Source organism: Sciurus carolinensis, chromosome 3 (genome assembly GCF_902686445.1).
Source record: "Sciurus carolinensis chromosome 3, mSciCar1.2, whole genome shotgun sequence".
In the NCBI taxonomy this organism is placed as follows: Eukaryota; Metazoa; Chordata; class Mammalia; order Rodentia; family Sciuridae; genus Sciurus; species Sciurus carolinensis.
The window spans coordinates 87,755,859-87,783,568 of NC_062215.1; the positions used below are offsets into that span (position 1 = coordinate 87,755,859).

Below are 27,710 nucleotides of genomic sequence, written 5' to 3' on the forward strand. Positions count from 1 at the left end.
TTACCCTTTTCCATCCTATCTGCACCCCTCCCCTTCTCCTTCCTCTACTCTACTAGACACTATTTCACTATTAAGTTGTATTTTACTGGTTCTTTACTTACTCCTAACCTTCCCTCCCCCTTTCCTTACTCTAGCTTCCACATGTGAGAGAAAACATTCAACCTTTGAGTTTCTGAGTTTGGCTAATTTCACTTAGCATGTTATTCTCCATTTCCACCTATTTACCAGCATTATTTGCAAAAAAAAGTGATAAAAAATTTCCACAACTATCATGTTTTCAAGAAAGAAATAATAATTCTAACCCAAAGAAGAGAAGCTCTAAGTTCAAAATGAAAGAAAGTTCTTTAAAATGAATGAGTTTAGCTTTATAAACAGTTCATTTCTTATTTTCCCATTTTGCTACATATACTCATATTTTATTAGGATTGGTTAACAGTCTAAGGACAAGTGTTTAGAAATTAATAAAACTAGATTAAAAAAAGAGACTAAACATTCTATTTGAGCATTATGAGAAAATCTTCTTTTAAAACTGCAGCAATTAGGATTATAATATCTATTTTTTATTTTATGAATGTGAAATACAAATTGTTAAAGAAGCAAGCATGTCCAACACATCCAAGAAAGTAAGTGACCCACAATTTAACAAAGTCTGTCTCACCCTAAAGCCTGCTTTCTTTCTACTGACATACTTGTGCCCAAAGACACAAGTATAAACTACCACAAGAAGCTAAAAGACTGTCCAATGACAGCTTAAGATGGCATTTGTGACTGAAATCTTCAGGAATTTGAGGACCGCATACATTGTAAACACAGAATAGCTGTAACTCCACAAAAGCAAAATGAACCTACAAAAGTGTTATCTAGGAGGGAAATATTGGAAGAATGCAGGTGAAAGATGAAAAGCACCATTATATAATCTTAGGTACCAGTTAATGGTAAATACAAATGTATACAATAGGAACAAACCACTAATACATGAAAAAACAGATTAATTTCAATAAGATTTGAGTGAATGAAAGAAATCTTTCGAAAATAGCACATAATTTCTCATTTCATTCACATGAAGTTCTAGAACAAGTAAACCAAACCTAAGTTTTAAAAAACATCGAAGATCAGTGGTGGATTCTGAGGGTGAAGGGATTGGATGGGAAAGGAAGTGAGGAAATTTCCTAGAATGGTGGGTTTGAGTTACACAAGTATATTCCTTTGTCAAGGTTTGTGTATTTCATTAATTTAATCTCAACAAAAAAACTAAATAAATATGAACTATGATTAATCATATATATGCTTAAGTATTTAGGGGAAGTATAATAATGTGTACAATTTACTGTAGACAAACAAAATGAAAGAAAAATAAGATGAACAGATGTAATGAAAGGATAAAGTAATAGATAAATCATCTGCAAAGTGTCTACACTTACCATTCTTTCAACATTGTTTAATGCTTAAAATTTTCATCATAAATATTGGGGAGAGCTCTGCTTCCTGGTTATCATGTCCTGAGCTGGTTTCCTGTCACACCCTTTGGCCACAATGTTCTTCCTCACCTAAGGGCCCAGAGTTACGGACCATGGACTGAACCTCTGAAACCTCTCTCATTACTACACAGTGCAGTTTCCCAGAGGCTACATTATGACTCTGCAAAAGGTTGAATGCAAAAGCAGTGGGAATCTATCAGTCTTCTGGGTCAAGCATTAAATAATAGAAGTCTTCTCAAAACATATTTGTTGGTAAAAGAATAATTTTCGTAAAATATGTTCACATAACATGGGCTCATGGCTTATTTTAAATGACAAAAAGTAACTTAATTTTTTGTTTTCCTGTGATGCAATGATTATTTGTAGGTATAACCTATATAAATAAATGTCTTAGAGGTCCTCAATAATTTTTTAGTGTAAAGGTGTTCTGAGCTTTTACACATGCCCAAAGAGAATGGTGATATTTATCTCTACAGTTCTTGTGAAGATTATATAAAGTACTTACAAAGCACTGTGTGAACAGAAGTACACATTATAGTACCAGATATTATTCTTATTAGCATTAATTTTGGAAGGGCCAAAGATTTTGACTCCCAATGGAAATAATTTAAGTTTATGGTTTCCCTCTCTCTTTGCAGATCCTCCAGTTGTTAAGTGGCAGCTGGGTAAGTGATACTCAGTTGTCACAATCATGTATATGTCATGAGTTTTCATTGTTTCTTATACCTTAAAAGATACAAGTTCTATCAAGCTGCTAGAAGCTGAATGTGCTTTTATATCAGTCATTTAAACTTTAAATCTAGTTTGTTTTCAGTCAAAACTATTTCCTTTTATTATTATGAAAGGGCTAATTATTTGTCTAGGCATTCTAAAAAAAAAGTAAAAACTAGTTTCTTTCCTTGAAGATTCTGTGATCTAATGAAAGAAATGTGCATATTAAAAATATATGAAGGGCTGGGGAGATAGCTTAGCTGTTAGAGTGCTTGCCTCGCAAGCACAAGGCCCTGAGTTCGAACCCCAGTACCACAAAAAAAAAAAAAAAAAAAGAACAAAATATTGAGAAGAAAGAATATGATACATATGACTGTGGAACTATGACAATACTATCCTTAAAAATATAGAAAACCACGTAATATCCCAATGTTATAGAAAAGATCATACACCTATTTTCAAGTTTGAAAAGAAGTAAAGAAACACAAACAGAGGTTGTTAATCTAAGGTGGAAAATGAAATGAACAAAAATGTAATGAAGATTAGGTAAATATAGAAAAGTAACACATTCCAGAAAACTGTTAATATATGTGATGCTGAGAATATCTAGTAACTCAAATACTTTACCTGTTTTGTCCCATCATCCCAGATGTAGAACACTTATAAAAACTTAAATATACTATATTGTATATATTTATATAATATAAAATTATATAATAGAACTATATTCTACTATATCAATTAATATAATATATAAGCTCTAGATTATGATTTCTAACTTATTTTAATGTACATGTGTCAATTTTATTGAAATAATCACAAAATTAAAAACTTGGGATTTAATGGGTTAAGGTAACCAAACAGACTTTCTTTGAGGTACTAAGGATTGACTTCAGGGGTACTTTACCACTGAGCTACAGCCTCAGCTTATTTATTTTTTGTTTTGAATCAGAGTCTCACAAAGTTGCCCAGGCTGGCCTTGAACTTGAGAAGGCTGGCTTCAAAACTGCAGTCCTCCTACCTCAGCCTCCCAAGTCACTTGCATTACAGGGGTGCACCACCCCATTCAGCCAAACATAATATCTGAAGAAATTAGAATATGTTCAACATTTTGAAACCAGAAGTATAAGTCAATCATAGTAAATGGATGAAGCTAATTTACTCAGAATCAATTTTACTAAAGAAGGACTACGGGTAAATGAAAAGAATAGTTTGAACACAGCTTGGTGTTTTAATACTCTTGGCAGGAATTTAACACTTTTAGCATGTCTTAAGAAAGTACTTTACCTGCCTTTTCTTCTGAGGGCAAAAATGATGCCATCTTTTTGGAATGGAAGCAGCTTTGCTCTTAGTTTGTCAGGTAAAAAATCCAGTTGTTGATAGTATTCATTTGTTAAACAAGAAATCTGAGGCTTAAGAGACTTTCTTATGTTCTGAACTCTAGGCATGATGATCCTATAAACAAAGAAACCACAAAAAAGGAAGGATGGGGAAAATAGATATTACTAAGTGTTATTACAGAATCATACATCATTAATATACCATCTACATAGATACAGAAAAATTAGTGTTTCCAAAGTAAGTTATTAAGAAAAGTCAAAGTACTGAGTCCAAAATCAATTACTTGCACTCCCTAAAAACTCAGCACCCCATTTCATCTTGAGCCATATGATAGACATACCCCCTATCATAAAATAAATATTTTAAAAATTAAAAATCAACTAGATTTTTACAAATTTAATGATTTTTTAAAACAAAGGATGAATGTTCTATAAAAGATTCCTTTTATAACTGACTTATACATATGCATTTTCATATGAGATTTTCTAAGAATGGGGCAAACCTACATTTAAAAAATTATAAAATACAAAGACTCAACTCCAAATTTATAGTAATTAAGTTAACTCAATATTACTAAATGAAATTAATTTTTAAACATTAAAGTTAATTCTTTTTAATCAGTTAAGTCTACAGTTAAAATCTGATTAGCACCTTCCTCATTCACTAGGTGTCCACAACTGTAATTTTCTACAATATTAAAATTTCATATATCTGTAAATTCTTAGAACTCTGAAAGAAAAAGTCCTTTTAAACCACTATTCTGTAATGCTTCTCTAATAATAATATTTCATATTTAGTTGCATCTCTGTTTATAAATAATCTCATTCAATTTTTTTAAACAAGTTTGCTTTTCACATGATGGTCACTTAAAGACTTGTAAAACTTTAGGTCCCCTCTTCCCTCAAAGTAACCAACTACTATCAACTTCTACGTCCACTAAGACTCTAAAGAATTAAAAAAGTTTTATTTACTAAAAACAAATAGGTATTACATGCCATGATCTAAAGAATCAAGGCCCATACCCTCACAGGGCTTATATTCTTGAAAGAAGATTAAAGTAAATAAAGAAACAAGATAATTAATTACATCATAGCAGAAATACAGGAAAGTTAACATGTAAACAGTCACTTGAGGAAGGCTGAGCAGAAATAGTGCATTTTAATAGGTAAAGTTTGGTCTATGATCTGAAGGATGTAAAAGTCGATCAGGTTCAAAATTAAGAGAAAAGCACTCCTGGCAGAGAACATCAGTGCCAAGGTCCTGAGTCAAAAAAGAGCTTGATGTTTTCAAGAAACAGAAAGGCAGCCTGGCATGGTAGGGCACACCTGTAATTCCAGTGGCTTGGAAGGCTGAGACAGGAGGATTGCAAGTTCAAAGCCAGCCTCAGCAAGTTAGTGAGGCCCTAAACAACTTAATGAGACCTCGACTCAAAACAAAAAATAAAAAGGAATGTGGCTCAGTGATTAGGATCTGCTGGGTTCAATCCCCAGTACCCGCCCGCCACAAAAAAAAAAAAAAAAAAAAATAAAGGAAAGTGGGCTGGGGCTGTAGCAACTCAATGGGACTGTTTGTCTACTATCTTCAAGGTTCTGGTTTTGATTCCACATATAGCCGAAAAAAAAAAAAAAATCAAGAGAATGAATGAATGAATGAATGAATGGAATGGAACTGTTCTGTTCAATACATCATTAATTTTTTTATTTTTAAAATTTAATTAAAATTAAATAAAATCAAATTTTCAGCTCAATTACATCAGTTGCTTCAAGGGCTCAACAGCCACAATGGCTAGTAGCTATGATATTGAACAGTGCACATAGAGAACATTTCTATCTACTGAAAGGTCTATTGGACAACACTTCTGGAGAGTTTTAAGCAGGGGAATGTCACAATATGACTTAAATTTCAAAAAACTACCTGTGGAGGACAAATACACCAGTAGGAGGGCAGGGAATGAATGTCCCAACAAGATTTGGTCAGTCAACAAGGCCTCCTCTGCTTCAGTAGGCAAGTGGATTTGAAAATGATATGTGACTCAGGTCTATCCTGAATTTGTCTTCATAAACACCAAGAAGTGAACAACCTTAAAATCCTCTCAACAACATCTACAAAACTGAGCAAATAGAGAATGGTTCAAACAGGGAAGGCACAGAAGCAAGAAACCTATTAATAGGTTACAAAGGACAAGGCAAAAATTATCTTTATCAGTGAAACTGGAGAGATTTGGGAACTGTATCAGACATAAAGCAAAGAGGACTTGGTAATAGAGTACACATGAAAAATGAGAAAAATGTGGGATCAAGATGTAGCACAACAGCAATAGAGTCAGTAATATAGAAGACTAAGATGACTATAGAAGAAATGAATTGGGGGGGCTCAATAAATCTTTTAGGAGAATACATGAAATTTGAGATGACTACAAAATATGAAGAAGAAATATCAAGTAGGCTTAAATAGCTCTGAATCAAGAATTCATATAGGAAGTGATGGAGGCTTAATAAAAGAAGTATCAGTCAGCCTTATAGTTAATGAGTTTGCTAATCAGATATGTCCACTTGCAACTTTAATCCAGAAAGTCAAAACTCAAAGGAGCAGGGATTAAGTGAAATCCATTTTGGCAAGATAATAGAAGCACAGTCATGTACACTTTCCAGAAGTAATAGGGAGTCCAGAAGCAATTTTCAGAATAGTATAAAATGTAACATTTTAAGATAGAACAGGAAGGAAGCATAAAAAATACAAAAACGATTTTACTGTCTATTATCTTTGTTCAAGATTACTTTTTGCTTTATTTACTTTGTAAAAAACTTTCAGACAGTGCATGAAAAAAATCTGCTAAATTGAGGTCACTTGTAATCTATATGATTTATGTTGTAAGGACTAGCTAAGGTACTGTATTTGTAAAAATAAAAATGAAACTAAAGTTACCATAATTTTAAAAAGTTACAAATAAGATTTTTAAATTATTCAATACAAATATCAGGGCTCGGGATATAGCTCAGTTGGATGAGTGCTTACCTTGCAAGCACAAGGCCCTGGGTTCGAATCCACAGCACCGCAAAAAAAAAAAAAAAAAAAAATCAAAGAAGTCTAAAAGAGTATGAAAATGTTCAGAGAAATTTTCAGTTGAATTTCTGATTATATTGTGGCTTGCTGATGATTCAAACAGATGTCTGGATACATTAAAAAAACTAAAAATACATTATATTTCATAGAACATGAATGTTTTGTTAATATTAAAATAAATATTCAAAATGCTTTTTTTCCATTTATACTACTATCTAAACTATTAAAATTAGTAGGTAATTAGTAGCCTCAAAAAATAGGCTGAGTGTGGTGGTGCGGGTATGTAATCCAAGCTACTCAGGAGATTGAGGCAGATGTCACAAATTCAAGGCTAGCCTTGGCAACTCAGCAAGACCCTGTCTCAAAAAAAATTTAAAGAATAAATAAAGGGCTGGATAAATAAATAAATGCAGTTCAGTGAAAGAGTACTTGCCTTCTGTGATAGAGACTCTGGGCTCAATCTCTAGTATCACCACCAAAAAAAAAAGTTATAATAAGAAAAATCTCATTAAGTTCAACCATATATATTCAACTGCTACAAAAAAACAGATGTAACCAACATTACATTAACAACGGAAGATTCAGGTTTAGTATTTGGTCTTCCTTCTAAACTACCAAGAAACCAACAGTGACAATAATTGCACATCCTTTTCTAATCATGAAAACTGTGGAGTATTTAGTTCAACAATTTTGGAGGAAAAAAAAGATTTTATTCAATGTATACTAATTTACTAAAGATGAAAGAAGGCTATCAAAAGGGAACCAACAATATATATTTTTAATACCATGTTATTAAAATTATGAAAACAACTATCAGCTAGGGAAATTTAGTTAAAGCAAAATCTAGCAAAGTATTTTCTAAGTAACTCTTGATAAGCAACACTTGAAAATGAAGGAAAGTTTTTATTTTCAATCTTTTTTGTGGGGGCCAGTTTACAAGGGATTGAACACAGAGGTGCTTTGCCACTGAGCTACATCCCTAAGTCCTTTTATTTTTTATTTTAAGACAGCATCTTCCTAAGATGCTGAGAATCTGACTAAGTTGATGAGGCTGGCTTCAAACTTGTGAAACTCCTGCCTCCACCCCCAGAGTCATTGGGATTACAGGTAAGCACCGCTGCACTCTGTTTTTATTTTCAATTTTTAAGATCAAAGTGGTAATCAATTGGAAACAAAGTAAATTCAATTTGAATTCACTGACTCTTAAATAAATAGTAGAGTTGTATTGAGAAGTAGCAGATATTGTTAAAATATACTACCGAGAGATTTCCTGTGGAAATAATAAGCAAATGGTGGTCAGGGAAACTGTATACTTTAAGGAGATAAATTTACTTTTATTTTTTAAAATGATGATTTACTGAAAGCAAACAATTTACTACAGAAGAGATACAAAGAATAAGTGAACTAGAACTAACATTCAACATAAGTGGAAAAATTACAGAAATGGAGAACAGAGTAGTGGTTGTCAGGGATTAAGGTGGGGCAGGATAGAGGGGGTAGTGGCCTTCTAATAAAAGTATGTGCCTTTTAATAAAAGGCAACATGAGGGATGCTTGTGGGATGGAACTGTTCTTTACTTGACTATGTCAATATCCTGAATGAGATATTGTATTATTTTTACAAGATGTTACCTTTAGGGAAAACTAGGTAAAAGATAAGCAGGCTCTCCCTCTGCCTTATTTCTTACAGATGCCTATGAATTTACAACTATCACAAGATAAAAAGTGTGACTTTTAAAAAAATGGAAAAAAACGTTTGGAATGATGAGGTCAGAAAGATAAAACTCTAAGAACAGTAGCTAGTGGCAGAAGTATTTAAGTTTGGGTCTTTTCTCCTTTTTCACCACAAGAAAGTTCCAATGGTTAGAGTCAGACTTTCTTAACAAGACCCCTAGAGCGCAAGAAATAAAAGCAAGAATCAATAAAAGGGGTACATTCAAACTAAAAAGCCTTTTCTCAGCAAAGGAAACAATCAATAATGTGAAAAGAGATCCTACAGAGTGGGAGAAAATCTTTTCCACGCACACCTCAGACACAGCACTAATCTCCAAAGTTTATAAAGAACTTAAACAACTTTACAACAAAAATACAAAGAACCCAATCAATAAATGGGCTAAGGAAATGGGCAGACACTTCACAGAAGAAGATATACAGGTGATCAACAAATATAAGAAAAAGTGCTCATCATCCCTAGTAATTACAGAAATGGAAATTAAAACCACCCTAAGATTTCATCTAACTCCAATCACAATGGTTATCATCAAGAGCATAAGCAATAATAAGTGTTGGCGTAGATTTGGGGGAAAAGGCACACTCATTCATTGCTGGTGGAATTGCAAATTGGTACAGCCACTCTGGAAAGCAGTATGGAGATTCCTCAGAAAGTTTGGAATGGACCCACCATTTGACCCAGCTATCCTACTCCTCGGTCTATACCCAAAGGACTTAAAATCAGCATACTACAGTGATGCAGCCACATCAATGTTCATAGCAGCTCAATTCACAATAGCTAGATTGTGGAACCAACCTAGATGCCCTTCAATTGACGAATGCACAAGGAAACTGTGGTATATATATATAATGGAATATTACTCAGCCATAAAGAAGAATAAAATTATGGCATTTGCTGGTAAATGGATGAAGCTGGAAAATATCATGCTAAGTGAAATAGGCCAAGCCCAAAAAACCAAAGGCTAAATGTTTTCTCTGATAAGTGCATGGCAATATATAATGAGAGGGGGTGCTGGGGGTAGGGAGAGAAGAATGAAGGAACTTTGGATGGTGTAGAGGAAAATGGGGTGGGAGGGGGTGGGAGATGGAAAGATAGAAGAATGAAACAGGCAGTATTACCTTATGTATATGTATGATTACGTGAATGGTATGAATCTACATTGTGTACAACCATAGAAATGAATTAAAAATTTTTAATTTAAAAAAAAAAAAGCTCCAATGGTGGTGCATTCTGCTTCACAGTAAAAATATTTGCCCTTTCAAGAATTATAGTTATTCTGCATTTTATTCTGTCATGCATTCAACAGATTTGGGGTTCACATGTGGAAGACATTGGGCTAGGCTCTGGATATATAATACTAAGTATAAATACAGTTCTGAAGAAATAGAAAAGTACTGGTAATAAGAGAGAATATAATAGGGACTCATTTTTTCAGATTTGGGAGTTTAGAAGACTTCTTAGATAAATATATATATATATCAAAGTTGAGACCAGAACAAAAAAGACATTAACCAAACATAAACGGATCCAAGAGTGTTCTATGAAGAGTCTATAGCACATATAAAGTACATATATAGTACATAATGTTTACCTGCATTGGAGGTAAACAAAAAGAGTAGGAAGTTATTCTCAAATCTTTATCTGACTGGATCTTTTACTACATCACTCCCTCCTCATTAAATCATTTTTTTCCCAATTAGATTTGAGGACACTACCTTCTCATGGTTTTCATCCTACCTCACTTGTTATTCCTTCTTAGTCTAAACTTTTGCTGACTCCACATCACTTTTTTTTTCTTTTTTTCTTTTTTGTAGTCCTGGGGATTGAACTCAGGTGCTTTAACTTTGAGTTACACCTACAGCCCTTTTAATTTTTTATTTTGAGATAAGGTCTCACTAAGTTGAATGCTGAGACTGGCCTTGATCCTGTGATCCTCCTGCCCTAATTTCCTGGATTGCTAGGATTATGGGCCTGTGATGCCAAACTCATCTTCTTATCCACTTTTAAGGTAGAATGGACCAGGGGCTTAGTTCTTAGTTCTATCCCTTAGTGATCTCATTGGTCTCTTTGCTTTAAATATTACCTCTATGCCAGTGACTTCCATTTACAAAGAGAAAACTCTCCTGAACTTAAGATACAAATATCTAACCAAACATCGCTACTTGGCTAAGAGATATCTCAAACATGTCTAAAATTAAATTCTAGCTCTTTCCCCCGAACTCTGTTCCATCCATGACCTTACTCATTTCTCCTTCCAGTTGCTCATACCGACACCTTTACTCCTCCTCTGTTTCACAGTGCACATCAGTCTATCAGTATCTCTTATTGGCTTTATTCAGAATCCCACCATTTCCTACCACCTCCAAATAACTTGCCTGATCTAAGTCACCATCAACTTTGGCCTGAATTTCTGCAAGAATATGATATCTACCTCCCCTTCAGCCACCACTTTAACCTTTCCCCCTACATTCTCCATTCCATAGAGCAATCAGTGAGATACTTCGAAAAAAGAGCTTTTAAGAACTCTTCAGGGGCTAGGGTTGTGACTCAGTGGTAGAGCATTTGCCTAGCATGTGTGAGGCACTGGGTTCAATTCTCAGCACTGCATACAAATAAATAAAATAAAGGTACATCAACAACTAAAAAACCAGTAAAGAAAGAAGAAAAAAAAAGAACTCTTCAATGGCTCTCAATTTTATTTAGACATAAGTTAAAGTCCTATTAATGGCTTCCACTTTCTTATACTCTCTGTACCCTGTTCCCATTACTTCTCTACCTCACTTAATCCTTTCTATCAAGCTGATGTCCCTGTATGTTTCTGTCTTAGAACTTTGCACTAGCTAATCCATCTTCCTACATCACCCTTCCCACAAGATGATCTGCAAAACTATCATTCCCACTTTAGGCTTTTCTGAAATGTCACTTTCTCCAAGAAAACTTAACATGACCACCTTATTTAAAATTGCAATTCCCTATGTCTCTTCCCTGTCTTACTCTTTATCTTCTTTCATTCCCTTCTTCCTCTCATTCTTTCTTTCTTGCATTACTAAAAACTGAATCCATGGAATCCTGCATACTAGGGAAGTGCTCTACCACTAAGCTACATCTCAGCCATTTTGATTTTATTATTTTTCTAAAGTTTTTTAGATGTTGATAGACCTTTATTTTACTCATTTATTTATATGTGGTGCTGAGACTCATCCTAGTGCCTTACACATGCTAGGCAAGCACTCTACCACTGAACCACAAACCCAGCCTCCTTAAGTTTCCAAGTTTAAGTTACTAAGTTTCCAAGGCTAATCACAAACTTGTGATGCTCCTGCCTCAGCTTTCTGAGTAGTAGGAATTACAGGAATGTGCCACCACACCCAGTGACTTTTTCTTTCTGGACAGTTCTTATCACTTATAAAGTACTACACAATTTACTTATGCTTTTTGCTTATTGTCTGTCTCTCCCATCTTGAATATAAGCTTCACTGAGTTAGAGATTTTTGTTTGTTTTATTTACTTGTGTTCTCCATGCACACAGAACAGTGCCTGGCACTAAGCACTCAATATTATTATATTAAAGTTTCAAAGGACCAGGAGACCATGCTACAAGTCCAGAGGTAGAATAGTTCCTAGGGATGAGAGGTATAAAGCGTAGCCATAGGAGTGCATGGCTGAACTAGTGTGGAAATAAAGTTCCCAGGAGTCACAACAGTGCAGGAACTAAAAATCCATTATGATGTGTCCAAAGTTTACCCTAGGAAATTCCAAGACAGGGAGGAGGTCTAAATATTCAAAACTCTTCCTAAACCATAATATCAAACAAATCTTAGGCCCAATTTAAAAACAATTTCTGTTCACCTAGATGACTTTTTCCCCCCAGTACTGGGAAATGATCCCAGGAGCACTCTATCACTAAGCTAGACCTCAGTCCTTTATTTTGAGACAGGGTCTCATTGAGGCTGGCCTTAAACTTGCAATCCTCCTGCCTCAGCCTCCCTAGCTGCTGAGATTACAGGCATGCACCAACACTCCCAGCTTAGATAACTAAACTATATAAATTCTTCCTAGTCAAACAAAAAGTATCAGTGGAAATGTCCTAAACACTATGGTAGTTTGGCTACAGAGACATACTGTAAGTGTGAAAATTAAACATCTTAAGTAAATCTTGGGTGATATGATAATAAGAATTGATTATTCACCAAAAAAAGAAAAAAAAAAAAAAAAAAAGACTTGAGTATTCAACTCCACCTTCTTAATTCTTAACCCTCCCCACACATTGCTAATAGAAAGCAGTGGGACAGAGGTGGTAGAGAGGGGCTAGAAGCTAGTAACCTCAGTAAATATCTTTCCCCAGAGTTAAGTGAAATGAATACAAAAGTATTTACATTTCAGGCATGGAGGCACACGCCTGTATCCCAGCTACTACAAGGTTGAGGCATGAAGATCACAAATTTGACAACTGCTTGGGCAACTTAGACCCTGTCTCAAAATAAAATAAAAAGTCTGGCAATGTAACTCAATGTTAGAATGCAGCATGCATAAAGCCCTGGGTTCAATCCCTAGTACTACTGCCAAGGGGGGCAAAAATCCTGGAATAATATAACTAGTTCTAAGTTCCTTATTGGAAATATAAATTTAGCTTGAGTAAATCACCAGTTTCTACAAGTGTTGAATAGGGGAGGTCTATTGGACACTCCCCCTTTAAAGTACATGGACTCCAGAAGGCACAAACTGATACACAAATCAAACAGTTGTGCTTATGAGTTGAAAAGGTAATCAATGAAGAGCTCTACTAATCTACTATAATATTTGTAAGGTGATTTTACACAAAGTCATATATTCAATACTAGTAACTCTTCAAATTTTATTAGGAGTTGAGAATGTGCCTATTTCATATTTTAACATACTCCATACTTATATACAGTATATATTCTATGTCACTATTGATACCTGATATAACTACAGTTATAGTTATAACTAACTATATTACATTTAGTTTGTGAACTACAACCTAAATTTAATAAATTGAAATCATGTTTCATTAGTAAAATTGAATAATATTATAAAATGACAATAGATTAATTTCAATAAGTATATAATTACATAACATTTTCTAATTAATTTGTTATGAAGCTTTTTAAACTACCATATCTAATATTTAATTACTTTAAAAGCAAGGGCACTAGAATCTTTCATTCCACAGACAACTGTTTTGAAACTAGTGATAAAATAACTCCCACTTATTGGCTGACCTCTTTTCATGAGCAGTATACTAGGAAATTTTAGAAAAATCTCCTATAATTCTCAAAAAAACTCACAAAGTATTGTTATTCTCACAGTAAAGACAAGAAAATTGAGGTTCAGAGACATTAAATAATTACACAAGGTTTAACAGTTAGTGACTGGTGATATTAAGCCTGGAACTCAGATTGGTTTAACTTAAAAGCCTCAACTTTTCCCACCTATAAAACACTGCCTCTCCAAATCACTCAACAAATTCTTAAGGAGTGTCTATTGTATATCAGACACTACAGGAGATATTGAGGATATGAAGATTAGCTATTGTAGCCTCACCTCTGGGTACAATCAAGGAAGGGAAAGTTGTACACATAAATATCACAATACAATGGGATAAGTGCCATATAAAGTACTGTACATGAGTGGAAATGTTGATTCTGTAAGGTAGCAAGTAAAGAAGACTTCATATAGAAAAAATATTTGGCACATGATACTCCTTATTTAACTACCTAATATATGCTACAAGATGAAACTTGAAGGAAGAGTAGGGTTTGCAGATGGAGAATCAGGAAAAAAGAAGTCATATTTGCAAAGGTACAAAGTTTTGAAAATTCTAAATAGTTTAACACAGCTAAAGAATAAAATGCATTAAAAAAAGTGGCAAAAATAAAATAAAAGTCACGAGTGGTGTTGCATACTTGTTACTTGGGAGGCTGAGGCAGGATTGCAAGTTCATGTCTCTGCAATAATGAAAAGACTTTGTCTCAAAGTAAAAAATATAAAGGGCCGGGATGTAGCTCAGTGGTAGAGCACCCCTCGGTTCAATCCCCAGTGATTTCCCCCACTAAAGAGTGGTAAAAAAGTAAAAAAAAAATAGGCTAGGTCAGAGAGGTCTTCCTATATTAAAAGAAGTTGGACTTTCTTCTGTAAGGAATTGGGAGGCTTTCCTAGAGTTTAATCGGGTTGCTATTTTTTAAAGATTTCTTTGTCAAGATTAAAAGAAAGGATGTGGGAACAAGGTTAACCTTTTAGAAGACTATCACAAACAGTACAGTAATACCATCTGTAATCTCTCAGCTTCAGAATCCTATATCTAATTACCTACCTGACATTTTGGATGTCTCACAGAACTTTGGGACATTTTTTAAATGACTTAATATATATAAGACGATTTAAAAAGTGACATTTTTTAAATGTCCCAAACCAAAGTCTTGATTTCTCCACCAAATTTGTGAGCTCCCTACCCAGTTTCTTAGTAAGTGATGTAATTACATAAGTCACTGAAAGTGGCCACCTGGATTTTATTATTTTTTTTAAAGAATTTAAGCTTTATTTTTTATTTATTTGTTTTTGTGCAGTGCTGAGGATCAAACCCAGTTCCTCACCTGTGCCAGGCAAGTGCTCTACCACTGAGCTACAACCCCAGCCTCTTGATCTCTGCCTTTCCTCAAACAGTTGAATTGAATCCACTTGTTAGTCATTATTCCCAAAATATATTGAAATCTACCTATTTCCCCCAATCTCATTGCTATCATCTATCCCAAGACATCATTGCCACTCAATTAGAATACTAAAATAGCTCTCAACACATTGAGCTAAAATAGCTCCCCCACATTGGCCTTAATGTCATTTAGTTTCCTTAATTGTTACTGGCAATTATTCTTATCTGTTTATTTAAAATTTTCTCTCTCCATAAAATTCTCCTATTAAAATATCTTCATAAAGTCAGACACCAAAGACTATCTTGTTTGTTGTTTTACTTCAGCAGACTAAGATCTAGTATCACCCTAGTCAAAGGAATCAATACTAATAAAAAGCAACACACAGGCTAGAGATGCAGTTCAGTGGTAGGGTGCTTTCTTTCTTTTACTCTTTTTTTTTTTTTTTTTTTTTTTTTTTTAACTTTCTTAGTGCCAGGGACAGAACCAAGGGGTGCTTAGCCACTAAGCAATATTCCCAGATCTTTTTACTTTTTATTTTGATACAGGGTCTCACTTAGGACCTTGCTAAATTGCTGAGGCTGGCCTCTGACTTGCAATCCTCCTGCCTCAGGCTCCCAAATTGCTGGGATTAAAAGCATGGGTCACCACACCTGCTGTAGAGTGCTTTCTCTACGCATATGCAAGAAAGACCCTGGCTTCAATCCCCAGTACACCAAAAACAAAACAAAAAACAACATGCACAATGTGCCAGGCACTTCTAAATCGTCTTACATATATTGAGTCATTTAATCTTCATAAAAACCTCTGAGGAAAATAGTCTTATGATCTCAATTATCTCAGTTTTACAGATAAAGAAATTGAGACACAGATGGTCAACCAATCTGCCTCAGGTCAAACAACAGGTAAACAGCACAACTAGGAAACAAACTCAGGCTGAATGGTCCATCCTCTTGATTATTCAGTAATTCTCTTGGTGGATGATCAATAAATATTTCTGGACCAAATAACAACTGAGATAGAGAATAGAGAGAAGAGGAACAGATTTGGGAGTAAATATGTGGGCTAAGATTTGGGGCATGTTGAATTTGAAACACCTGGGGAAGGTAATGAAGTACAATGGGATAAAGAGCTATAAGTCAGAGATAAAAATTCAGAAATCTCTAGGTTCAACTGGAAGTCACTCATAAAAGGAAGACCTCAGTATAAAAAAGTAATCATATAATTTTTAAAATGAAATCTGCTCTAACACTGCAACCATTTAGATCCAACTCTGTAACTGAAACATTTTTGAAAAGCACAGAATGACACATTTGATTTCTATGATACCTACCAAAAATCTCTATCGTTAAAATAGAGAACTTCTCTTCCTTTAAGAGGTAGTATTCAGAATCTACTTAAATGTCAACAGTTGAATTTTGTTAAAATGTAAAAGTGCAGAGATTTATTTTTAACTTGACAAAATGATTCCAAAGTCTAGTAGAATATAAGACAATTTGAGAATAACAAGAAAATGTCTGAAAAGAGTGGGACCACATTTTACTCACTAGATTTCAAAACATAAAGTTACAGAAATTAAAGAATGGGTACGCTATAAGTCAAAGACATAGAAGAGAACAGCATTCAAAGAGAACCAAATATATCTTAGATATGAAAATGATTTAAATGGCATTTCAAGTCAGTGGGTCAAGGAGATGAATTATTTAACAAATGACAAAATTAGCCTTTATAAAATAAAAAGATGGGGCTGAGAGATGTAGCTCAATGATAAAGCAGTCACCTAGGATGCCTAAGGCCCTGTATTCAGTCCCTATACCACAAAAAAGGAAAAAAGTATGAATTATTCTTATATCATTTCTTAAACCAAACAATATTACAGATAATTATAAAAATTTTATTATGCTAGAGTAGGGAAAGTATTTCTTAGCATCAAAATTAACCAGAAACTAGAAAGGAAAAGACCTATAGATTTGCACACCAAAATAATTTAAATTTTTATCTCATGGGAAAACATTAAAAGGTTAAATAAGACATTTCTACATGGGAGTAAACACTCCAAAACACGTTATCACGAGTGAATCAGCTATTAAGTAATTATTTTAAAATTATGAGGAGACATTGACAGCAAGAAACTAAACACCAGGGCCAATATGTATATAAAATATGCTCAACAATAAAATTCAATTAGATACAAATTAAATGAGCCATCACTTTTTACAAGCAGAATGAAGACAGTAAAAGATGTAAAATGGGTTTTCTCAAACACAATCATAATAAAATGACACAATTTTGGAATTACAGGGTACCATGGCTAAATAATTCTACTTCTGAAAAATTAGGCTCAAGGGATAATCAGGCAAGTACACAAAAAAAATGCTTATGAATCTTGCTTATAAAGCCTAATATACAATGCAAAGATCCCACTTCTTGGTTTACATTCAAAAGAATTGAAAACAGAATCTAGAAGAGATATTTGCACTATCCTGCTCACTGTAGCATTATTCACAGAAGTCAAAAGGTGGAAGTAACCTAAATGTACCCAACAGATAAATGCATAAAGAAAATGTGGCATATACATAGAAGGAATTCATCTCTAAGAAAAGGAAATCCTATCAAAAGTCAGAACATGAATAAACCTTGAAGATATTATGCTAAGTAAAATAAACCAGTCACAAAAATAAAACACTGCATGATTTCACTTACGTAAGTCAAACTTTTAGAAACACAAAGAAGAAGGGTGGCGGGAAGGAAAGAAGGGGAGTTGTTTAGCTGGTACAGAATTTCAGTTTTGAAAGATGAAAAAGTTCCATAGACCTGTTGCATACAATTACACACTACTGGCAGGGCGTAGTGGTGCATGCCTGTAATCCCAGCAACTCAGGAGGCTGAGGCAGGAGGACTGCAAGTTCAAAACCAGTCTCAGCCATTTACTAAGGGTCTAAGCAACTTGGCAAGACCCTGTCTCAAAATAAAAAAATAAAAAGGACTCAGTAGCTCAGTGGTTAAGCAGCCCCAGGTTCAATCCCCAGTGCCAAAAATAAATAAATAAATTACACTACTATAATATACAAGGTGTATACAATTAATTAACACAACTGTACTATCTGTACTTGTGAATAGTTAAGATGGTAAATTTTATATTATGTTTTCATCACAATAAAAAAATTACTGAACACAAGGTAAATATCCATCAGCAGGGAATGGTTTGGTTATACCTATACAATGAAATACAAATAACTATCAAAAATTATATTAGAGCCGGGAACAGTGGTGCACCCCTGTAATCCCAGTGGCTGGGGAGCCTGAGGCAGAAGGATCAGAGTTCAAAGTCAGTCTCAGCAAAAGAGAGGCGCTAAGCAACTCAGTGAGACCCTGTCTCTAAATCAATACAAAATAGGGTTAGGGATGTAGCTCAGTGGTTGAGTATCCCTAAGTTTAATTCCCAATACCCACCCAAAAAAGTAAAGCGGTAAGATTCCAGTAAGCCACGTCTGTCCTCATAAGTAAAAAGCGAAATATCTGTAAATAGTGGTATCTCTGGATAATAGGATTGCACAACACCTTTCTTTTGTATACTCTCCTAAGTTTTAAAATACAAGGATTATGTACATGGCAAAAGATAGCTTAAAAGAAGAAACCATTGCCATTACTTATTTCAGAATTTTGGGATGTAATTTTATATTTTTCTACGTGTCTGGCACATACTGGGAAAAAGTGAAATATTTGAGAAGTAGGATGAGCAGTTGGTAAGAGTTCAGTAATCAGGTTTTTCCGGGCTTAGGAAGCAGGAGCGGCCGCAGAGTAGAAGGCGGTGGTGGCCCTGGCCGAGGAGTGCAAGAGTGCGAGTTAGGGGTACAGGCCCTGCAGAAGGCAGGGGAAGTTGCCTTATTTTCTTTACCCAAGGGGCTGGTAAAGCCGGTGGCCGAGCGACAAGATGAATTTCCTCCGCGGGGTAATGGGGGGACAGAGTGCCGGACCCCAACACACAGAAGCCGAGACGGTTCAAGTTCCAGGCTGTGGGAAGGAGAAAGAGAAATGAAGAACAAATAGCTTCATTTTAAGAACATGACCTTGAAGATTCAAAAAGTTTGTGACCGAGTAGCTTCATCTACTTTACTGGATGATCGAAGAAATGCTGTGCGTGCCCTCAAATCATTATCTAAGAAATACCGCTTAGAAGTGGGTATTCAAGCTATGGAACATCTTATCCATGTTTTACAAACAGATCGTTCGGATTCTGAAATAATAGGTTATGCTTTGGACACACTGTATAATATAATATCTAATGATGAAGAAGAAGAAGTAGAAGAAAATTCCACAAGACAGAGTGAGGATTTGGGAAGCCAGTTTACAGAAATTTTCATTAAGCAGCAAGAAAATGTCACTCTCCTGTTATCTTTATTGGAGGAGTTTGATTTCCATGTCCGTTGGCCTGGTGTGAAGCTTCTGACTTCTCTTTTAAAACAACTAGGGCCTCAGGTGCAACAGATTATTTTAGTCAGTCCAATGGGTGTTTCCAGACTAATGGACTTACTGGCAGATTCCAGGGAAGTTATACGTAATGATGGTGTGTTACTGCTACAGGCACTAACAAGAAGCAATGGAGCAATCCAGAAAATTGTTGCTTTTGAAAATGCTTTTGAGAGGCTACTGGACATTATTACAGAGGAGGGGAACAGTGATGGAGGTATAGTAGTCGAGGATTGTTTGATTCTGCTCCAAAACTTGTTAAAAAACAACAATTCCAATCAAAATTTTTTTAAAGAAGGCTCTTATATTCAACGTATGAAACCTTGGTTTGAAGTTGGAGATGAAAATTCTGGCTGGTCTGCACAGAAAGTGACCAATCTACATCTAATGCTACAGCTTGTTCGGGTACTAGTATCTCCTACCAACCCTCCTGGTGCTACCAGTAGCTGTCAGAAGGCTATGTTCCAGTGTGGGTTACTGCAGCAGCTTTGCACTATCCTAATGGCTACTGGAGTTCCTGCTGACATCCTGACTGAGACCATAAATACTGTATCGGAAGTTATTCGAGGATGCCAAGTAAACCAAGACTACTTTGCTTCTGTAAATGCACCTTCAAACCCACCAAGACCAGCAATTGTAGTACTTCTCATGTCCATGGTTAAAATAGACCATATATTATGCCACAAAGCTAATGTCAGCAAATACAAGAAGATAGAGACACTACCTTGTATTCTATCAGATCATAATGGATTGAAGTTACAAATTAATGAAAGAGTAAAAAACAGAAACTACTCCAACACCTGGAGATTAAACAATATGCTACTATATGATGAATGGATAACAGAAGATATTAGGAAGGAAATTAAAAAATTCTTAGAGGTAATCGAGAACAAAGAAACAACATATCAAAATCTCTGGGACACTATGAAAGCGGTACTTAGAGGAAGATTTATTTCATGGAGCGCATTTAATAAAAGAAGTAAAACTCAAAAAATAAATGACCTAACACTACAGCTCAAAGCCCTAGAAAAAGAAGAACAGACCAACACCAAAAGTAGTAGAAGGCAGGAAATAGTTAAACTGAGAGCTGAAATCAACGAAATTGAAACAAAAGAAACAATACAAAAAATTGACAAAATAAATAGTTGGTTCTTCGAAAAAATAAACAAAATTGATAAACCTTTAGCCACACTAACAAAGAGAAGACGAGAGAAAACCCAAATCACTAAAATTCGGAATGAACAAGGAAATATCACAACAGACACGACCGAAATACAAAACATAATTAGAAGCTATTTTGAAAATCTATACTCCAACAAAATAGAAAATTTCGAAGACATCAACAGGTTTCTAGAGACATATGAATTGCCTAAACTGAACGAGGAGGACATACACAATTTAAATAGACCAATTTCAAGTAATGAAATAGAAGAAGTCATCAAAAGCCTTCCAACAAAGAAAAGTCCAGGACCAGATGGGTTCTCAGCCGAGTTCTACAAAACTTTTAAAGAAGAACTCATTCCAATACTTCTCAAAGTATTCCAGAAAATAGAAGAGGAGGGAACTCTCCCAAACTCATTCTATGAAGCCAATATTACCCTGATTCCTAAACCAGACAGAGACACATCGAGGAAAGAAAATTTCAGACCAATATCCTTAATGAACATCAACGCAAAAATTCTCAACAAAATTTTAGCAAATCGCATACAAAAACATATTAAAAAGATAGTGCACCATGATCAAGTGGGTTTCATCCCAGGGATGCAAGGTTGGTTCAACATCAGGAAATCAATAAATGTCATTCACCATATCAATAGACTTAAAGTCAAGAATCACATGATTATTTCGATAGATGCAGAAAAAGCATTTGATAAAATACAGCACCCCTTCATGCTCAAAACACTAGAAAAAATAGGGATAGTGGGAACATTCCTTAACATTGTAAAGGCCATCTACGCTAAACCCATTGCTAATATCATTCTAAATGGTGAAAAACTGAAAGCCTTCCCTCTAAAAACTGGAACAAGGCAGGGATGCCCTCTTTCACCACTTCTATTCAATATCGTCCTTGAAACTCTAGCCAGAGCAATTAGACAGACCAAAGAAATTAAAGGGATACGAATAGGAAAAGAAGAACTCAAACTATCCCTTTTTGCTGATGATATGATTATATACTTAGAGGAACCAGGAAATTCCACCAGAAAACTTTTAGATCTCATAAGTGAATTCAGTAAAGTAGCAGGATATAAGATCAATGCACATAAATCTAAGGCATTTTTATATATAAGCGATGAATCTTCAGAAAGAGAAATTAGGAAAACTACCCCATTCACAATAGCTTCGAAAAAAATAAAGTATTTGGGAATCAATCTCTCAAAAGAGGTGAAAGACCTCTACAATGAGAACTACAGAACACTAAAGAAAGAAATTCAAGAAAACCTTAGAAGATGGAAAGATCTCCCATGTTCTTGGATAGGAAGAATTAATATTGTCAAAATGGCCATACTACCAAAAGTGCTATACAGATTCAATGCAATTCCAATTAAAATCCCAATGATGTACCTTACAGAAATAGAGCAAGCAATTATGAAATTCATCTGGAAGAATAAAAAACCCAGAATAGCTAAAGCAATCCTTGGCAGAAAGAGTGAAGCAGGGGGTATCGCAATACCAGATCTTCAACTCTACTACAAAGCAATAGTAACAAAAACGGCATGGTATTGGTACCAAAATAGAAAGGTGGATCAATGGTACAGAATAGAGGACATGGACACAAACCCAAATAAATACAATTTTCTCATACTAGACAAAGGGGCCAAAAATATGCAATGGAGAAAAGATAGCCTCTTCAACAAATGGTGCTGGGAGAATTGGAAATCCATGTGCAACAGAATGAAACTAAACCCATATCTCTCACCATGCACGAAACTAAACTCAAAATGGATTAAGGATCTCGGAATCAGACCAGAGACCTTGCATCTTATAGAAGAAAAAGTAGGTCCAGAGCTTCAACATGTCGGCTTAGGACCAGAGTTCCTCAACAGGACTCCCATAGCACAAGAAATAAAAGCAAGAATTAATAACTGGGATAGATTCAAACTAAAAAGCTTTCTCTCAGCAAAGGAAACTATCAGCAATGCAAAGAAAGAGCCTACAGAGTGGGAGAAAATCTTTGCCAATCATACTTCAGATAGAGCGCTAATCTCCAGAATCTATAAAGAACTCAAAAAACTCTACACCAAGAATGTAAATAATCCAATTGACAAATGGGCTAAGGAAATGAATAGACACTTCACAGAAGAAGATATACAAGCAATCAACAAACATATGGAAAAATGTTCAACATCTCTAGTAATAAGAGAAATGCAAATCAAAACCACCCTAAGATTCCATCTCACCCCAATTAGAATGGCAATTATCAAGAATACAACCAACAACAGGTGTTGGCGAGGATGTGGGGAGAAAGGTACACTCTTACATTGCTGGTGGGGCTGCAAATTAGTGCAGCCACTCTGGAAAGCAGTGTGGAGATTCCTTAGAAAACTTGGAATGGAAACACCATTTGACCCAGCTATCCCACTCCTTGGCCTATACCCAAAGGACTTAAAATCAGCATATTACAGAGATACAGCCACATCAATGTTCATAGCTGCTCAGTTCACAATAGCCAGATTGTGGAACCAACCTAGATGTCCTTCAATTGATGAATGGATAAAGAAAATGTGGTATATATATATACAATGGAATATTACTCAGCCATAAAGAATGATAAATTATGGCATCTGCAGGCAAATGGATGAAACTGGAGAATATCATGCTAAGTGAGATAAGCCAATCTCAAAAAACCAAAGGAAGAATGATATCGCTAATAAGTGGATGATGACACATAATGGGGGGTGGGAAGGGTTAGTGTTGGGGTTGGAGTTGGGTTTAGGGAGGGGGGCAGGAATGGAGGAAGGACTGTATAGATGGAGGGGAAGGGTGGGAGGGGAGGGGGGGAAGGGAAAAAATGGCAGAATGAAACAAACAACATTACCCTATGTAAATTTATGATTACACAAATGGTATGCCTTTATGCCATGTACAGACAGAGAAACAACATGTATCCCATTTGTTTACAATAAAAAAAAAAAAAAAAAGTTCAGTAATCAGACAGACCTGGATATGAATCTCGGCTACAAAATGTATTGATGAGGAATCTCAGGACTTAAAAGTCTTATTTAACTTCACTGAGCCCCCAATTCTTCAACCATAAAACAAAACTGGGGATGGGTGTATAGGTCAGCGGTAGAGCACGTTACGAATACATGAGGCCCTGGGTTCAATCTCCAGCACCCAAAAATATAAATAAATAAAACAAAACCTACAGATTGTGGCAAGGACAATATACTAAATACATATAACCTTATTTCTAGCTCAGAAGAAACATTCAATAAAATGGTGGCCATCAGGTGGCCATCATTTCTGTTTATTGTCTTGATTTACACTGAAAGTGCTTATTAAAAAAAAAAAAAAAAACTAAGCTTCTATACAAGTCTCTATTACTAAATTATCATTAGAAATCCTACCTGGGGGTTGGGGATGTAGCTCAGTGGCAGAACTCCAGCTTAGCACGTGGGAGACCCTTGGTTCAATTCCCAGGACTACCTCTGACCCACTCCCACACCTACACCCCAGGCAAAAAAAAAAAAAAAAAAAAGAATCCTAACTTCATTAAAAAGTAAGAGACAACACCTTGGTAGATGGAAAAATTGTATGGCTAAAATGTCTGATCACATTCTTATATCTAAAAGGATTACCCCAGTAATTTATTATTACATGATATATAAAAACCACTCCTTAAAGCCGGGTGCAGTGGCACTGGCCTGTAATCCCAGCAGGTCCCAAGGCCGAGGTAGGAAGATTGCAAGTTCAAAGCCAGTCTCAGCAATCTATCTCAAAATAAAATATAAAAAAGTGTTGGGGATGTGACCCAGTGGTTAAGTGGCCCTGATACCAAAAGACAAAACAACACAGCTTAGTATTGAACTTAGTGCTTCGGCAAAAATAATGAAGAGAAAACATACTTGTTTTAATCTAAAGGTATAATGGAAACAGAAAATCAAGTAAACACATAAGACTAAGGAAGGCTTGACTCAATTAAGGGAGAGAGAAAAAGAGAGTAAAACAATCATTAATTTTGTTCAGTCTTTCCCTCACTACTTTTGGACAAGGAATCAATCTTTCTGGAAATGGCTCTACACTCAGAGTGTGGTATTGTGCCTAGTAGTGTAAGTTCTCAACAAATATAAGATTATTTATAAAAGAGTGTCAGTAGAAAAGAAGGGAGAAAAATTTAAGAGAGCTGCATCAAGTTTGGATTGGGAAGGCCTTTCTTTCCTAATCACTGATGCATCTCCCTGGAGCAACCAAATAGAACGTCAGCACAGATGGTCAATCTGACACGCTGAAGGAGCATAAATCTGGGCCTCCTTTGCTAGGCTAATTATAGGCGGTGGGCTCCTAAATATTTTAATGATGCCTTTATTAATCAGTGCATTAATGTTGACACCCTCTTGCCACTTGTTTGATGGATGTGTTACTAAAAGAAAGAATGGTAATGAGACTTCATGATTATCCATCCTGAGTTCACCTTTCCTCCTTCAAAGCTCACTTTAGAAGTACTGTAAAAGTAAAGGTAGGAGTTATCTCACAACTTCCGACTCCGTTCAAGGTGACAAACTTAAGCCATGTTTCACGCAAAGCGGTTAATGGCGAATAGAAGCAATCTACACAAATATGTAGGTGCTATCTAATAGACAAACCAGAAAACTGGAAAACCGGGATCAAAGACTCGAGGTGGTAAATTGCAGTAGAGGCTTGGGAATTACCCCCAGCTCATTTCACCCACTCATCCTTAAAATGCAGTTAAATTCCGTTCAACTTCCTATCTCCCACGCAAGAAACTAACAACTTGCCAGACATGCCACTCCGAGGCCGCCACACCTGGTATATTCGCTGCAGAACCTCCAGCTCCCGCCACAGGTTTGGGATGTGTCCGCCCCCAAGCGGAAGTGACGCTAAAAGGGACGACCTGAAAGTAGGCGTGTTCAAATGCCGGCAATCGAAAATCTCTGTAGTGTTCCGAGAAAACGCCTGACCATTCCTTGTACCTTCTCTCCTTTCCTAGAGTGGTGAAAAACACTCAGCTCCAAAACCTTCAAAATTTGATCTCTCCTAATTGGTCAAGAAGACAGCACGGGTACCTCCCAAGAACTACAGTTCCCGTCAAGCCCTGCGGGAAGCAAAGAGAGGAAAGGTGGAAGTCACCCCACCCTCCGCCACTCAGGCTGGAGAAACCAGGTGTTCGGCTGAGAACCCCTAAGGGGAGGAGCAAACTCCTAAACAGCATGCCTCACTTCACACGAGAATGAAATTTTTCCTTTACACCTATAAATCATAAATACTCCTTGAAGATATATAATTGTCTTTTCAGTGTTTCCAATTGGTAAAAAGTCCCGGAACTCCACCACAGGATCCCAACTCGTGGGAAAAGGTGGCTCTTTTACAAGTGGGCAAAATGGCTGTCCTCCTAGTTTTACTATTGGTTGTCTTTTGCGTCCTTCAAAGGCGGTTACTAACCGCGGATTGGTTCTTTTTCCTTTGAGGGTGGAGGAAGACTTGGCATGGTTCTCCAGAAGCCTAGGAGGAGATAAAGGGGTGGAGAAAAGGCAGTTTTTTCAAGCGTGATTGGGCAATCTTCATGTCACTCCATGAATGTACAGCCTATGATGGAGAGTGCTGTCCCTCAAAGAGAACGGAGAGGCGGGGCTAGTGCGTGGTGGGAAGGGGCGGGATTCTGCCGCCGCGGCTGCCGCTGGAGCCGGTGTCCGGGCTGGTGATGGGGTTAATTCCCTTTCGTAAGACTCTTACTTACACCCACCCAGCCCCGCCGTCGCCCCGCCGCGCCGCGCTCCAACCGCCTCCTCCTCAGTAACTCGGTAAGAGATGCCCTCCCCTCCCCCCTCCAGCTCCCCGGGAATAACGCGCCTCGCTCCCCTCCCCCGCCCGCCAACCGGTAGCGCTAACGGAGCAAGAGGCAAGCAGGGGAGAGATGTGGTGGGTGAGAAGGTGGTCTTCCTCGCCCATCCGTAGGCGCTCCAGCTCGGACTCGGCTGCCTTCCTGCTGTTGCCAGCCCGCTGGCGGGTCGGGTTCCGAGGGAACCGGGTTTGCCTGGCCCGCTGCCGCGGCTGCAGTTGCAGCCACTACCTTGTGCCCACCGCCCCCACCCGGGGGCCATGTAAAAAGCAAACCTCTCGAGGCCTAGCGGAGGAGGCAGGGGAAAGGTTCCCGAGTCCCTGCCATGGCTGCTACTGCAGCTGCTCTTGCAGCCCCAGGGACTGGGGAACCAACACAGCAGGCCCTCCAGGAGCTGGTTCCATACATGGTTCTGCTCTCCTGTGCCTGACGCCGGTGCCCCACGCTACTAGCCCGCCTTGCTGTTGTGAACCCCGGCCTTGCACTCGAAAATTTTCAAAAAGGAAATAAGTCATTTCGACCACCGATTGGTTAAATAAAGATACATCTTGCCAGTGGTACAAGAAAAATGCACAATGGGAATATTTTTTTTTTAAATGTTGAACGACTGTCAGTGCCACGAACCCCGGGGATAAGATATACACACATTATTAGGCTTGAGCCTTAGACTGTCCCCCAAATCCCAACGTGTTTGAAGTTTTTTGTTGTTGTTTGTTTTCTTTTTGTGTGGTTATTAGGTGCAAAGGAGTGCCACTGTTCTTTGAACTTGCTTTTATAAAGCAACTTAAATTGTTGAGAATATCATGCCCTATGTGTAATTGTCCTGGGATAGTAAGTCAACTAAGTAAAAGGCGATGAGGTGCTTCCCCAAATAGGCTTAGTAAATAGTAAATGATTTTACTTGTAAAATTATCCGAGAAAATTTTTATGTATATATAGGATTATAGTTTGTCTGATTGTAACTTTGAAAAAACTCTTTGCTTTTAGCTTAAATGTCACTGGTTACAAGAATATAAAAAGATGTTTAACATCAAACTGAAAAAAGTCCACCTACTTATAATATTTGAATCAGTAACCTCCATGAAATATTTAGTAGGTTGCCAGTTTGACTAAAATAATTGGGCACCCATCAGTGTTTAAAATTTGGCATATTTGGGTGTTTTAGGATATTCTATCATACTTACTCCATCAGATTTTGATTGAATGCTCATCTTTAAAAATACCACTGTG

General features: G+C 36.5%; 3 protein-coding genes across 4 annotated transcripts in view; 2 read left to right on the top strand and 1 right to left on the bottom strand.

The window, feature by feature from the left end:
* Nucleotides 1-25,504, bottom strand: part of Zranb3 (zinc finger RANBP2-type containing 3) — a 303,506-nt gene extending 278,002 nt beyond the window's left edge. The window contains exons 1-3 of one of the 2 annotated variants that reach the window (XM_047547212.1): nt 25,448-25,504; nt 18,891-19,006; nt 3,477-3,644 (exon numbers count right to left, since the gene is read on the bottom strand). In XM_047547212.1, the coding sequence (XP_047403168.1) occupies nt 3,477-3,637 (161 nt within the window). In that variant the 5' untranslated portion in view covers nt 3,638-3,644; nt 18,891-19,006; nt 25,448-25,504. The remainder of the gene's footprint in view (nt 1-3,476; nt 3,645-18,890; nt 19,007-25,447) is intronic. The other variant, XM_047547213.1, reaches the window with a different exon arrangement.
* LOC124979451 (general vesicular transport factor p115-like) lies at nt 18,806-26,523 on the top strand. Its single transcript, XM_047543858.1, has 3 exons — nt 18,806-18,992; nt 19,070-20,119; nt 26,389-26,523. The coding sequence occupies exons 1-3, from the start codon at nt 18,927-18,929 to the stop codon at nt 26,521-26,523; spliced, it is 1,251 nt and encodes a 416-aa protein (XP_047399814.1). The 5' UTR covers nt 18,806-18,926.
* Nucleotides 26,298-27,710, top strand: part of R3hdm1 (R3H domain containing 1) — a 198,524-nt gene continuing 197,111 nt past the window's right edge. Inside the window, 1 exon segment of the mRNA XM_047543950.1 lies at nt 26,298-26,442. The gene's annotated coding sequence lies outside the window, so the exon portion shown is untranslated.

Coding starts and splice junctions, on each gene's coding strand:
- LOC124979451 (XM_047543858.1), top strand. CDS start 18,927: ATGAATTTCCTCCGCGGGGTAATGGGGGGACAGAGTGCCGGACCCCAA. Junction 18,993..19,069: donor AACACACAGAAGCCGAGACG/GTTCAAGTTCCA, acceptor ATGACCTTGAAG/ATTCAAAAAGTTTGTGACCG. Junction 20,120..26,388: donor TAGTACTTCTCATGTCCATG/GTTAAAATAGAC, acceptor ACACCCACCCAG/CCCCGCCGTCGCCCCGCCGC.